Here is a 14,741-nt window from a genome sequence, read left to right on the forward strand (position 1 = left end):
GAAAAATTGTTTTCTTAACCTCGACGGTAAAGTTTAACCCTCAAGGTACACTCTCCGGCATCGTAATCGAGCTGGTGATGCGAAATGACTAAGAAATCGTCGAAACGCGAATATCAATTGAAAATGTCTCCAAATTCGTTCCATTGTCAGAAGCGAGCTGTTAAGTTCGGTGTACCAGTTATCGACACGTTTAGAGCCAATTATTGACCCTTTTATTTACCAAAATTACACATCGACGACACAAATTATGAATTTCTCGATGACTAGAACCAACAACGCTAGAGAGTTAAGCACTAGAAATTTTCATTTTGGTAATTTTAGAACCAAGCAACCAACAGATACAACCAAAAAAGGTCCAATAACTGGTACACTCACCTTAAACTGTTCTCGCATTAAAAAGAACTGTGGGTGCCTAGAGTAACAATGGGAGTCTGAACGGAGATGAACCATTTCCATAATTACCATTCCGCATTGATTGTTCATCGACCAGAAGAAGATTACGCAACCGAACTCCAACAGCTTTGAGCGATGAGCACTGTTTCAGTTTCGAGCAAAATTCTTTCGTTAAAGAAAACGCGCGACGGTGAAGAATTCGTTTACGTAACATTATCGGCGGTACGGACAGCGAGGAAGGATTCGCTGGTATATTCGGATAAAACTAAGCCGATCTTGGAACCGTTAAAGCCGGCGTTAACTCGCTCGTAAAATTGCCTGCTAAGGTCCGGGACGAGTATCGGGCAAAGGCAAGCGGGTTAAGGCAAGGCGAGCTCGAAGGCGGCCCAGTGTATACACACGGGCCATCCCTTCGCGGCAGTGAATCAAATTCAATTCGCAGAAAGTAGATTTGAATATCAAATAGCTCACGACCCGGCTCGTTCGGCGGTGCGTGTCCGACGTTACGCACGGTTCGCCGCTGCCGGTCGGTGGTGTAAAAATTATACTTGCAAACGTAAAGACATAAATAATGTCACTGGCACAAGCCATTATCTGCCTCACGCCGGGTAGTAATTACACCTTGCTACCTCCCCCCCCCCTCCCCCCCGCCACCGACCGCCAACCCCCGCAACCTCGAGCTGCCTCTTTTTTCAACTCGCCATACGTTCGCCCGTGCAGCCTGGCTCTCGCACATCGGGAAGCATACATATTAATAAGCCCACCGTGCCGGGGTTTCGCGCCTTCTCTTTGGAACCGTAAAGATTTCGTTGAGATTAGAAAACAGTCTTAGGGTTTCGCCCCCTGTCGCAACAACTGTATTCATGCAGGTTGTGGCGAATTGCAGGTGTTTCGGGTAGGTAATAACATCGTAAGAAGTAAAACGACCCCCGACTCGGCTGCTGGTCGAACCGACCTGCAACCACCCCGGATTTCTTCGAACCGTAGTATCACACATACCCACGTACATAATAGGGGTGCAAAGTGTTCCGGTCGTAGAAGCGGACGCGGGTCCTCGACTCGGTTTTGGAATCTGTTCATCCTCAGCCCTGCAGGGTGTTCGTGTAATTGAATGCTAACAGCTTTCAACTGTTGGTCAAAGTTCCTTGACCGCTCGGCAAATATACTCTTGAATGTTCGCGGGCGGCGAGGCCCTCTTTGTGTCGGTTACGTGGCTCCGGGACGCGGCCTCGACTGTCGAGGACGTAGCGTTGGTACTCCAAGTGTGACCGAACGGACCTGGCACACATCCGTGCTCGCAGCCGTCGGAGTTTGGGTTAATTCCCGAGGGTCCTGGCTGCAGGACTCGTGAGCACCGAGTTACACCGCGAAGCGACGCGACGTAGCGCCGGCCCTGCAAGATAGAGCCGGAAAACTATTGAATTCCCCCGGGCTTCGCAACCGAACGTTGAATCCCCCGTTTCATCGTCAGCGATGAGCATCGGATTCAGCAGTCGGTGTCGGTGATCCAGAAAATTATTCAACCCTTTTCCCGTTTCCTCGACAAATTGATTCATCATCTGATCGATAGCTCCCGCTCCGCTCTATGCAGCGCTTGTGTCCCTCTGGCTGCCGTTGACTGCGGTCAAATTAAAACGGAAGAAGTACCTTCGCTGTATAAACCGATTTGTCCCGCTAACCGTATCACGTGTAGAGGATGATTGAATACCGGAAGACGAATGATTTCGTAACTTAAATTGCATGTAAAAAGATGAAACGTTTGTTCCCAAGGTCACGTGACTATGGAAAACCGGATCTATAGCGTTGTTTTACACAACGACAATGGTTTCCGACGGAACGCATTGTTTGAGGCAATTTGTAGTTTTTTTTTTTTTATTATTCTTGTTCCCACTCATACCCGGAATGTTTGCCGAGCGTGATTGTCACGTGTCGTCGTAACGACGTTGTTTGTACAGCAGCACTGCGTTTGGAACGCGAGCGTAAAAACGAAGTAAAAAAAATAAAACGAAACGAAAAAGAAGGCAAAGGAAAAACAAAAAAACGCATCAAATGCATATTTGCAAACGAACACGGTAGCTCGATAAGCGACAACACAACCGACAAATCCTTTGTTGGTTGTCAATCGTGACGCGGTACGCCGCAGTAATTCCATCCTATCACTGCAGCTTGCCCGACGTGTGTGCTTGTACATTGATACGTATTAAAATGATGTGATACCAGCCGGGTGCAAAAGTAGTGCAAATTGTACACGTAAAAACCGATCGATATTACAGCCACACGTGAAACGATCGGCCGTGTTAACCTCTACGCGATATGAAAGAATCGAAAAGAAATGCGTTGTGTCAAGGATCCATCATCAGCAGGGTTTCAACATCCTGCTTCCCTGGCGGACAGCAGATTTGTAGTTGATTTTTGGTGTACGAGACCACAGTACAAGAACCAAGATTCATCCGGATCGAATAACTTGGCTATCAAGGCGGCCATCAAAACCGAGAATAACCCTGCGGGGAAGCTTAATTGGAACCGCGAAAATTAACGGTTGAAAAAAGATGGAGAGAGAAAAGGCAGGTATAATATCTCGAATCTTTTGCTTTTCATTACGCGGCTTCTTCTTCGTTAATACTTTTTCCACAGTTTATGAGAAATTACGAAGCGAAATTAAGCCGATTAGTAGTCCGTCTTTGGAACGATTAACCCGACGTGAAACTTGACGAACAACTGAACAGGGGATCGCTTCTACTGTTAATAACAGCCTAACTTTTCGCATCCGTTTTGGAGAAGCGAAGTGTGAAGGCGCGGCACGTAACCACATCTCATGTCGTGGGATGGTACTCCAGACCCTCTTCAAATTTCTGTCTCAATTAACTTCAGGTTCCAATCTGCGGAGATTTCGAGAAGGTATATATGATACAGCCAACGTCGAAAATGAAAGTCTAATCAACGCGAAACTGCGCAAGGCGAGCAGGTCGCGCAAACTTGTGTAATACTCGCGCAGGGTGCATCCGATTGATGTTCCTAATTGAAAATCGAGACAAGAATTTATTCCCAAGAAAGCGATAATTTACAAAAAAGTCCGCAGAGGCCCGAAGGCGTACCTTTTGAATTCCGATCCGTTTCGAAATAAGTAATATTTTCAATCGTTTCGCTTGTATTGACGAAAGTATTTAGCAGATGTGGGTCTTCGCCTGAAGAAAAGGCTGACAAAATGTGAAGGCTGGCTCCGAGTCTCGGGGCTTCGTGCAAATCCGGCCGCAATAACCGCTAATTAAATTTGACTCTCCTTTTTCTCCTTCCACTCCTCCTTATTCTCCATCTTCTCCTTCGATAGTTTTTAGCTTTTACCGAGCACACAGAGTGCGGGATTAAACTTGACTTTACCGCCACGATTGCTCCCATGTATATGTAAGGGGAGAAATAATTTCCAGCTATAGGTTACAACGTGGATCCCGGATCTTTGTCCTTTTTCGTCTTCTTCTTCTTCTTGCACCATCTCACCCCCATTTCTGCCTTCTGTACTCACTAACTGGCAATTATCCGAGTATCTTGAAGCCTGTAAGTTTTTTTGAAAATTTCCAATCTGGCTTTCGTAAGGAGTTCAGTAATCAAATTGCCCTTTTTCGACTTACCGATGATGTCAGGTTTGCTATCACGTCAAACAGATTAATCCTCCAGATCTACTGCAGCAAAAGCATTTCGTTCAGAATCAAAATACTCAATTATTCACCATTCGTCCTGAGCGATTCTCAATACAATCTTTGCATATCCGCAATTTTTACGAATGGAATAGAATCTTTTACCTTTTATTATTACTCAAAGTGAAGAGAAACGCAATTTTTTCGACCGCTTCCTCGCTGTTCAAACAGCATAATAAACTCATCCTACCGAAGGGTATCGCCCGAGTTGTTTTTTTTTTTTTAGATATCAGACACGCTAATTAGAGTAGATAACAAACCCAGTCAGTTTCGAGAAGACGCTTTGGCACAGGGCTGAATCTCATTGTCAGTTAATTAGGTTGGGCGGGTCTCGCTCTCGAGAGTGCGTTGAGAAGGTGGTAAACGACGCGGGAAGAAGACGAGCCCTTCTGGCTGGGCTAAGAACGGGTCGACTCTGTTTCACAACGAGGTGGTTCCTTCTTCCTTCCTTCCTTCCTTCTTCCCCGGGCGAAGCTCCGCTTCGCCTCCCGGCTTTCCGAGGGTAGCAGGAACCGCGGGGAACTAAGCCAACCCTTTCTTCCTCGCTGACTTGTTATCTTTAGTATTCAGACGGTGGTGTCCCGAAAATGTCTCCCGTTTAATTCCCGACTCCCACCGTCAGGGCCGGCATGGCGTATGGTGGAACGGAGCGGAACAACGACGACGACGACGACGACGACGCCCCGCGAAATTGCATCACGTTCTCATCTGTATGTTTTCAATTTTTCGCCCCTTTGAACCTCGCTCCAATTTTACGCCGAAAACATTTGCCAAGCGCTGTGCCAAGTGCCCCGCGGAACCAGAAAACACCCGCGAACTGTGATTGGCCGCATTGTCGTACCCTACCCCCGACATAACCGGTTCTTGTCACTTTTTTATTTTTTCATTCCCTTTTCAATTCACCCGCCACGCGTCGCACCGCGCTGAGCCGAATGATAATCGCGGCACCGCGCGGCCGGAATTTTTCACTTTAACCATTTTGCAATATAATTCCCACACCGAGGAAAATCAGGGATCCTTCTTTGAACGCGTTTCAACCATGAGCTGTAACGAGTCGAGGGGGGGCCGCAGGGTTAACCACGCAAAGTTTATCAAAGGGATCGGGATCTACAACTTCCTGTGTGAATTTCAACGCCCGCACATAATTTCTCTTGTCCTCTGTGCGTTTTGTCAGTAGTGAAAAATTTACCTGAAGTTCGAATTTTGACAGGGGACATCGCATTGTATCCAGTAGCGGAATAATATTGGTACAACGCAATATTATCGTTGCCGCTATTATACTTGTCGATAATTATAATTGACAAAAATCAATGACGAAACGTATAGCAGAAATCAGCGGGGTACCGATTCAGAGTAGAAAATGAGTCTGACAGAGTTCAATTATTTTCCACAATGTGTATCGATTTCCGACTTAATTGTACCACGCACGAAAATCGGGATTATATTTAACAATTTTCCAAACTTTTCTCTGCCTTTATTTTGCAAATTCCTGTCATAAGATGATTTACATTGTAATCTTTCTTTTGTTTCAGGGACTACTATTACGACAGGTGAGTCTGAAAGCTGATCAGAAAAGTGAAGGACGTGGACGATATTAACTGAGCCATGTCAAAAAATCCGAACATGAATGATGGCTAAATTTATTTGAAAAATAACCAAAGTGTTTTTTAGGCGCTGATTAGATACCTATCCCAATAAAAATTTCAGCGCTAGATTTTTTCTATCGAAACACTTTGCGGTGATGCTGCTCTGCGAACTCGACTTCGTGGTAGCAGAAAGCACCAGTCAGCTCAAACCTGTAACGGTATTTCGATTGTATTTTTTGAGTTCCCAAGATTCCATTTAGTCGGAAGAGAAGCATCGTACGAAAAAATGTTGAGAAATCTTTAAATCGTAATAAGCTCAACACCATCTAAGTGAGCTTTACCTTACGTTCGATTTTTCTGACATGACCCTGGTAATGTTATGCAGGTAGAGGAAGATATATAAAAATTGGAGGGTATGTTAATCACTATACATTATATATCATGTATATTCTGTGCTCTATAAATGTTTGACTTGCGGAATGGATTTTGCACGTATTGCACTGCAGAAAGACGTGGTAGAGAGCCGGGAAGTGAAATGGGAAGCAATGTTTAAATCAATCTAAGAGTACAGCGAATGCCTTGAATACTTTGTCGCGTGCTAGACAAAATCCATATGTCAGGTTTATATTCAAATATTTCATACATTCACGCAAGTTACGCGAATACGACCGTATCCACGTGTATGTATTCACGTCGTGAGTAGCATGAACGTTCAATCTTACACTGCGAACACAACGTAAGAAACTCGGTTTCGGAGCTTTTATGTAAATGAGTTTATTTTTTTTTTTTTTCTTTTCTTTTCTTTTTCCTCGTACGCATCATTCGCGCGGCGGGTTTCGAATTTATTCATAACCTTCTCAGCGTTACAATATTATATGCAGAGAAGAAATAGGTTATCAAGCGTCGAAAACATTGAACGTCATTTAAAAGGTTTGTTACAAGTACAAAAAAATTTAAAAATAAAAGAAAAAAGAAAAAAATTTCACGAATCTCTTCCACTCGAAAGCCCGAAGAAAAATTCTTCCACTTTGTCCTTTTGGAAAAGTTCGTTCGGTCCCTCGACGCTAACGAGCAGTCGTAATTTTTCCTTTGACTCTTGCTCGAACCCGTCAGAGACCTCGGCGCGTAACAAACGTGAGAATTTTCAGCGATCTACATGCTTACCAAGTTTTCCGCAATAAGCCCCGATTCGCGGGATTCGACGTGAGTATATACGTGCATTAAGATCGACTATCGATGTTTGTTTATATTTTTTCGAATTATCTCGGTTGTTCCACTTTTTGAACTCGTAAAGCGGGTGAAAAAGAAAAAAGCAAAGCAGCAAGGATTTTCGAGCGAAGTTAAATCGCATTGTCGCACCGGCGTTTCCTAATTCTTGGTCTGCCAGGCGTAAAGTAAGTCACGGATGGAAAAAGGGAGAAGGAGGCAGCCCCGCTTCGAACAACGGCATCCAAGTTCCGTCCATTATTCAGTCTTCCTCCCCTCTTGATCTCCCATTAAACTTAATTGAATTCCCCCGCGCGACGCCATCGCGCCATTGCCATTGCCATTGACTTGGAGATACGACCATGAATTCGACGTGTGTTTTACAAATTTACATCCACCCGTTTTCCTCGCCCCCAGTTCTTCTTCCCACCCCGAGCCATTGCCTCCCGGAGCAAGGATTCCAGGGCGAAGGTAGGCACACGTACAGCTTCGAACATGCGCACACAGGAGCGCCGGGACGTTACAGGCGAAATTCGCGGGAATAAGCTTCGATTGAGATTTACCGAAATTGGACGCGTTCGATTTTTCACTGAATAGTTTCGCACCCCTGGAATGCGTGCCGCGGGTCGAGTGGGTAGCGATTTCCCTGCACCCCTCCTAGGGGAAAACATCTCAGCTCCGCGATGAAAGGTTAACGCGAGTTTCATCCAGATCCCGGTCTCCGCGATTCCGTTCTGTGGATATTTTTTTTCTTTCTTTTTTTTTTTTTTTTATCCCTCGTAGGGACGTGAGAACGACGAAAGGCGAAATCGCAAACGTGAATTGCTAATTGCGAGGATTGAAAATCCGGGGGCAGCACTCTCGCGAGTCGGTTTAACCGTCGTGTATACACGGTTTTAATCGAGACTGAAATCGAGTCGGGACGTGTCACGCATCGGAAACACGAGCCTTGTCCCTTCGTCGACGCCTTTTCCTAGTTTCCTCTGCGGCTCGACAGTCAACACAGAGAAACGCTGCATCGTGGTAACTGTGGAGCCGAACGGGGAAGGAAAAGCGAAACAAGAAGCATTAGAGGGACGGAGAACGTGGAAGCCAGCGAAAAGTGGGCAAGGCCATCAATCATTTTTTCCACACCAGAGAAGTCTGGCAGAACGCGTTATAAATGATATGTTGCTGCGCGGAGGCCTCGCGCCGAGCCAAGCCGCGACGAGGGTGTTTTGCATGAAACAATATTTACGTCGAGCAAAATTGAATTTATGGTCACCCTTTTAACCGGGAACAATAACATCTTGAATCCGGACCCGCGCCCTTAAATCTCTACTCGCCACCCCGCTGCTGCACGGGCATTAGAAACGGGTGGAGAGCAAATAAGGCGATAATAAGGCGATTTTTCTAGTAAACGCGGGAGCAACGCTACGACTCGAGGCGTAAGAATTTGACCTGCCGTTATATTTTTCATGAAAAACACAAGCCTTCCACCCTCGGCTCTGGTATTCAACGTGTTTAACCCCTCACACCTCGCACCGTGTGTGTATAGCCGGCATTGGTGGACGGCTGAATTTCATTTCTGTTGGCAACCTGGCGCACGTGAGCCGGTGGTGTAATTTCGGAGGCGTGGAGGTACGCACGTGTGTATGTATATTTACCCATGTGCTCATGTGCGCGTACATCCGCGCCCGCACGCGAGAGGGGTGGAGGGGGATGAGTGAGTACAGAGGGAAAGAGTTGAGGAAGCGGAGTGCGCGGAAGGGGCCCTTTTGTTTTAATTGTCGCAATTCACCGGGGCAGTTCGTGACCGGCCTAGCCAACGAAAAATATAGCCGAAAACAAAACGCGCGGACGACAGTTAAATAGAAATAATAAGCCGCGGAGGAGATGAAATTAAAGCAGCGGCGGTGTAAAAACACCCTGCATCATGGACGAATTTAACACCCTGTGCAGCTCGAAACTCCGGCATCCCCGAAAGGGCTGCAGACGAGCGAAATTACCCCCGATACCTCGAATCGTAATCAAATTGCCGTCAGTTTACCTCTCCGCACCCTTTCCATATACCTAATGCGATGATAACCCAGGGTTGTTTACTTATTCCAATTTATCCCGTTCACCCCCCCACCGTAAGCGTACCAAGAATCGTGGAGAAAAATACCGCCATTTCGTTTTTTTGAATAAGAGGTATAACGATACAATTTTTTTTTCTACCTTTTTTTACACACACATCTAGATTCAGTTCTTTCTTTCATCAACCAAGATTTCTATCATGGCGTATTAGCAAAAGCTTCAGACCGTTGAAGGACTGTCAGGAATAAAAGAAAAATAATGTGCAAGCCACATGCGTGTCTGGGAAAACTTGAAATAAAACAGGGGCATATTGTTCAGAAAAGAAAAGAGAATATTCCACCGAATTATTACCGGAGCAGACATGCAGAACGTACCTCGTATACAGAGGCCATTATGCGAGCGTTCTCTCGAGGTTTAAAAAAAAGCCAGACAATACACGTAGCCAACTAGTTGCGATTCGTGCGAAACTCTACATTATTCTCCAAATTTTCTTCCATTTTTTCCATTTCTCTCACAGAAAAACACATCTCCGACATTTTCGATACATCAGCGTTAGCTTCCCATTTCATTTCGCGACCGTATACTGCAGGGGTCCGCGAAAAGAACATCTGGCTACACTCACGTCGCGTCAGTGGTTTTCAACGACCGCCAAGGTGGAGCACTCGAAGTCTCGGAGCAAGAGATAAGCCAGCGGATGTGTAGCGCACTTGCTGTATATATTGACTGCAGAAATGGAGGAGATACCCGTTTGACTTGCAGGGTTTATGGAAACCGAATAAGAATGTACAACTTTGGTACACGACGCCGTCGAGGAGTGACTTTCGCCAAAGTTTCACCTCCTTGGGTGTAGGTGAACGTTCCTAGAGCCAATCCGCCTCTTCTCCAGGTAAACAAAGGCGCTCGTGTCTGGAACGGTTGCATGTATGATGGGTGTAATATGATGCGGATGGCGGATGTAGTGTTATATGTTCGAAGGCTTAGGGGGCGGGGGTGTGAGGTGGGCATTGTACACGAAGCCGTTATAAGCCAGCTCCGTCGGATAATGACGCTCATCTCGAAAACTTATTCGCGAGAGTGCGTCCTCCGCCCGGAGTATGCAGGCTAGTTCAACGGACGTTTACAGTGAATAATTTAGAATACCGTACAAGGGATGCTGTTGCAGGGTGACTGCGATAATATCTCGCGTAAAGAACGGGGGGAGTCGAGAAGGACGAAGAACGATACCCAGCCACCCATACGTGTACCTTGTATTTTGCCACCTTGCAGCCACACGACGAAGATGAGTCTGTGAGAGAGGAGGAGTTGCAGGGGTAAAGTGAAATTAACGTCAACCGGCTTGATCTTTCTTACCTGGTTTTGTTTCTCTTGCTCGTTCAATTATTATTCTAAAACTGGGAAGAATTTTTCACTTTATTTTTATTCAATTTTCATTGTTTCTTTTCCGTTCACTTCGCTTGTATTTTTCGAGCCCCCAAGTTTTTCAAGTCCGACTATTCTTTCTGGGCAAAGTTTCTTACACTCCCGGTTTCTCGCTGAGCGTGAACTCGGTCGAGGTGAGACGGAATATAAGACATTGCAGGGTTGAACTTCCGACGAGTCCAAATTTCCGTTGCCTTTGAAACAAGTGAAAAAAAAAATACGTCTCTCCCTTTCTTTCAAAAACCAACGAAAGAGGAGCTGCTTTATTGTTGGCCGTACGGATGTACGCTGACTCGAAATGTACCTATGTCACCGTGCAACTTTGACTTCTTCTTTACGCTTCATTAGTTTCTCTTGCTTCTGTTTTAGCTATACTCAGCCTTCTTTCTTTTCAGTTTTCGAAATATTTGGCATAGGTCTTCTACTCTACTTCCGCCTTTCTAGACACCGACATATGAAATACGAGGTTACCTCACGGTTAAGCGATGCATTCACTTACATGTTGGAGTCAAAGGAATCGCGAAACATAAATTTGCATAGACCCAGCGCAAGCTTCTCCCGCAGATGTATGTGTATAACTAGATGTCATTCACTACCTTCGTTTTGTCCGGTATACAAACGGCTGCAAAGCAGCTTACGTGTTGGCTTTCATATCGGCTTCAGTGACTATCAATGTTCCTCCAACGACGCGAATTTCCTCTCTTCGTACTTCACAATTTCAGTTCTACTTAGTCTCAATGTAATTCGAAATCGGGAACCTTACTAATCATGCGATACTTTGATATTCATATAGTTTGGCAGTGCGGTGCGGACACACAATACAGCCCACTAGGTACTATACGCTAGTTTCACCAAATCTCCGGAAATAGACATTTGTATTTAATTACTTGGTGAATATCACAGAATCCAACAGCACCAATTTCACAAAATGTACTGTACCTGAAATTGTAATTCATACACAGAGCCGTGCAGGTACTAAAGATCCGGTGAATCCGTCGACGTGCAGTTGCAGGTAATATTAATCATTCGGGGTATGTATTCCACGTGGCACGAGCTGGCCTATCACACTTGCAGATAAGGATAGCCTCCAAGTTTTGCAGGGAATCCTTGCGAGGTGACATTTATAACCTGTATCAAAACCGGTAGAACAATGACCGTGAAGCCTTGGAAGCTTGACGCGTACGATTGTGGCGGTGGTTGCGGGTAAACTATTGGCCGAGTCGACGGCTTGAGACGACAGGAAACGTTACGTCACACGGACAACGCCTTTTCCATAGGTTGATCCATTTAACAGGATTTGCGTCGCCTCGAGTTAGAGGTTGCCTCGGTGTCAAATGCAGCCCTCATCCTCACCCCCGTCGCCACTGCGCCTGCAGTATACTGTCATACCTCTCCAAGACATCGCATTAGAAACCTGCAGGTGTCTCTCAGGGGATAATCTCACCGTTGCAAAGCGAATGGAATCAAGTTGATCGTCAGCTGGTGCATCGTTTATTTCATTAACAAGTTACGTACTCACGACGTGATGACGTCGCCACTAATTGTATCGGGCTTCGTGTTAATCATCCGCAGTCTTAATCATCACGAATACGACGAACTGCAATGTTCGCTCTATGTTCTGTGAGACTGATCAATTCTCTAAGAAAGTTCCCCGCGTGGTTGTCGTAACAAGTAAACGATCGTTTCTCAGTCTTGCACTTTACAAACGGACCTTCGATTAATGCGGATTGCACGATGCGTCGAATTCGGTACCGAGAATGTTGAAACTGATCTACGGGATAAAATGTAGTCCCGGTATTCCGAATCAACTCTGATTCGCATGCACGGCGTGAAGCTAGGTGTAATATCCACGTCCCTGCATGTATCGTATAACAGAGAAGCTGCTTCTATGGTCAAAGGATTCGAGTTTGATATTGATTACATGCGCGCGAACAAATGCATTCAGCCGGCTTCATGTGTTGGCGTTTCACTCGACCCCGGATGGAACCGAGGTAAGCATGTATTCGTAGGATACGGACGTATGGAATACCCGTGGGTGACCACTGACAACTGATGAACAGCGTGTATCCCGGTCCCTGCACACCGAAAGGGCATCAAGTTTCGACGACCGTACTAGCAGTGATTACTGTGGGCCATGCGATTTAACTTCCAGAGCTCTCTATGCGACTGCGAACAGAACACGTTGCATGCTGGGAGAACGAAAGCTTGTCTGGCGACGCTCGCCCTGGTATACATGCATATGTATGAGGCGTGCGCCAACGGAAGTTGAAGGGAAACTTCCGGTCGGCTGGTTTCGAACGGGACTTGCGGACGGCAACGAACGCAACATGCTGCCACAGAACTACTGAAAGCGAAATTCGTTCCGAATCGAAAGACTTTATTCATCATACCCGACGCCTCGCAGGCATTGTCTGAGTCGCTAACGATCCACCCTGTCTGATTTAAAAAATGGTTCACTACCGGAAAACCACCTTATAAAGGTATCAAGCTATATGATAATGCCCATTTCCCATGAGCCTCTTGTCCGAATATGTGAAGGTTGTTCGACAATCGTACGTGTAACACATTTTCTAGATCATTTCGGTCTGCTCAAAATAAAATACAAACTCCTAAGCTGCGTTTGGTTCTTGATTGCGCGTTCAATTTAACCGGACTATGTCTCACAGTTTTAATTAATTTCTTTCACTCTATTTCTCTATTGCCCGAAATCATGGCACCCACCAATGGTAAATTCAGGTCTTTGAAAATCGAAACTTGGACTGGAAAATAGTAGGTTCGTTGCTGTGAGTAGAATGGGCACCTAGCTAGTTTCAAACTAGCTGTTACAGGTCTCGAATTAGTGCAAAACAAGCCATGAGAGAATGAGAAGGGAAGGAGGTAGAGACGAAGAGTTCACCCTCTAATTACACCACGCAGCTCGGTGCTCGGAAAAACGTTAACCAACTTTTCCAAATTAATTACGCTGGAACTCAGCTTCCACAAGTCCCGTTCATCCGTCAACAATGTACGATGATCCCCCGCCACTAACACTCAAACTTAATTCCCCACCACGAGTTAACTTTCCTCGTCACCATCTCACATCGCCGCTACCTCTAAGCTTTACGTTTAAATCGCACGGTTGTTCTTCCCAGCTCGTCGAGGATATTACCATCAACAAGTATGATCTCAGCGACTAAGAGTGCCACTTTTCGACTAGTTCATCCTTACGACCAAGGGTGTCAACGGTTTAATACCACGAAGTCTCAAGTCTCTCGTACCGACAAAAGTAACAAAAGACGTATTATATTTTCTGCATGGTGGTAATACACAGAGAAACTAAAACACGAAAGAACATGTTCCAACCACCCGACATGGGAAGTAACGGGATACACTCTAAATGTCTTATCAGTAACGATGAAGATGTGACATTGAAGTGGACGGGAAGTTGGATCTAAGTTTTTGAAACATCCGGTAGAACTTCATCCTTGCTAATTATCCCATGCAACACCGAACATCGCCATGAAATCCTCAATCAATTCGATAACATTTTCATCCGTCCGGCACGTGTTGCAGCTCTGCGTATAATGCCACCGTATCCGTTCCCCGCCCTGCAGTTTGTCCGTCGGTGCACAGTAGCTGTATGTTTGCGAACCGAAGCATGCAATTTAGCCACAAACGGTGCTTCCCTCACCCTGCGCCGTCGTCCCCACGTTCATTCTCGTCTCAACCCCGCATTTCCGAAGCTGTAACACGTGGCCCGTGGCAAGAACGGGATGCCGGCTATCCCGACGTGGTAAGGGAGGCTGGGTTAATCAGGGACATCCGTCCCCTAAGACATCGCAACGCGATCCCCAGCTTAACGGGACACGCTGCAATCCGACCCGCAACACGTCCCTGGTCTAATCCCACAGACACATATTAAGTGCACGGATTCGGGATTCTCGATTTAGGATATCAGAGAACGAAGTAGCGACACGTTGACCCTCGCTTGAATTTATGCATCAGGCTTGAGTAATTGATCCACCTCGATGCCTCGATGCTAGGTCCATCCGTGCTCCTCCTCCTCCTCATAGTTTTTCTTCTTCTTCTTCTTCTTCTTTTTCTTCCGCGGCTTTCCTTTCTAATGGTGTTTTGACCTTTTTTATACGAGTTTGACTCCTTCGACTGACTGAAGAGCAACCTCGTACGGTGTAGTGAAGTTCTTTCGGCGGTAGCCAAAGCCACTCGGTCTTCGAGAGATAGTTAATGTTGTGCTCTACTTGGCAACTCGTTAAACCCTAAAGAGAAATTTTGTACGTTGCTACACTTTCGAACAACTTAGACAACTTCGAGTCGACTAGCCCAGCGTCACGTAGTGGATGAGAGGTGGGCAAACGAACGTGTGAATGGGCCATAAAATGAACCAAAA

General features: G+C 45.9%; 1 protein-coding gene across 4 annotated transcripts in view; it reads left to right on the plus strand.

Annotated features, from left to right (window-relative positions):
* The window catches only part of LOC107225554, a 162,861-nt gene that overhangs the window by 122,757 nt on the left and 25,363 nt on the right, over nt 1-14,741 (plus strand). For all 4 annotated transcript variants that reach the window (XM_046732738.1, XM_046732741.1, XM_046732740.1 and 1 more), the window contains one exon: nt 5,618-5,635. In XM_046732738.1, the coding sequence (XP_046588694.1) occupies nt 5,618-5,635 (18 nt within the window). The remainder of the gene's footprint in view (nt 1-5,617; nt 5,636-14,741) is intronic.

Source organism: Neodiprion lecontei, chromosome 2, assembly GCF_021901455.1.
Source record: "Neodiprion lecontei isolate iyNeoLeco1 chromosome 2, iyNeoLeco1.1, whole genome shotgun sequence".
In the NCBI taxonomy this organism is placed as follows: Eukaryota; Metazoa; Arthropoda; class Insecta; order Hymenoptera; family Diprionidae; genus Neodiprion; species Neodiprion lecontei.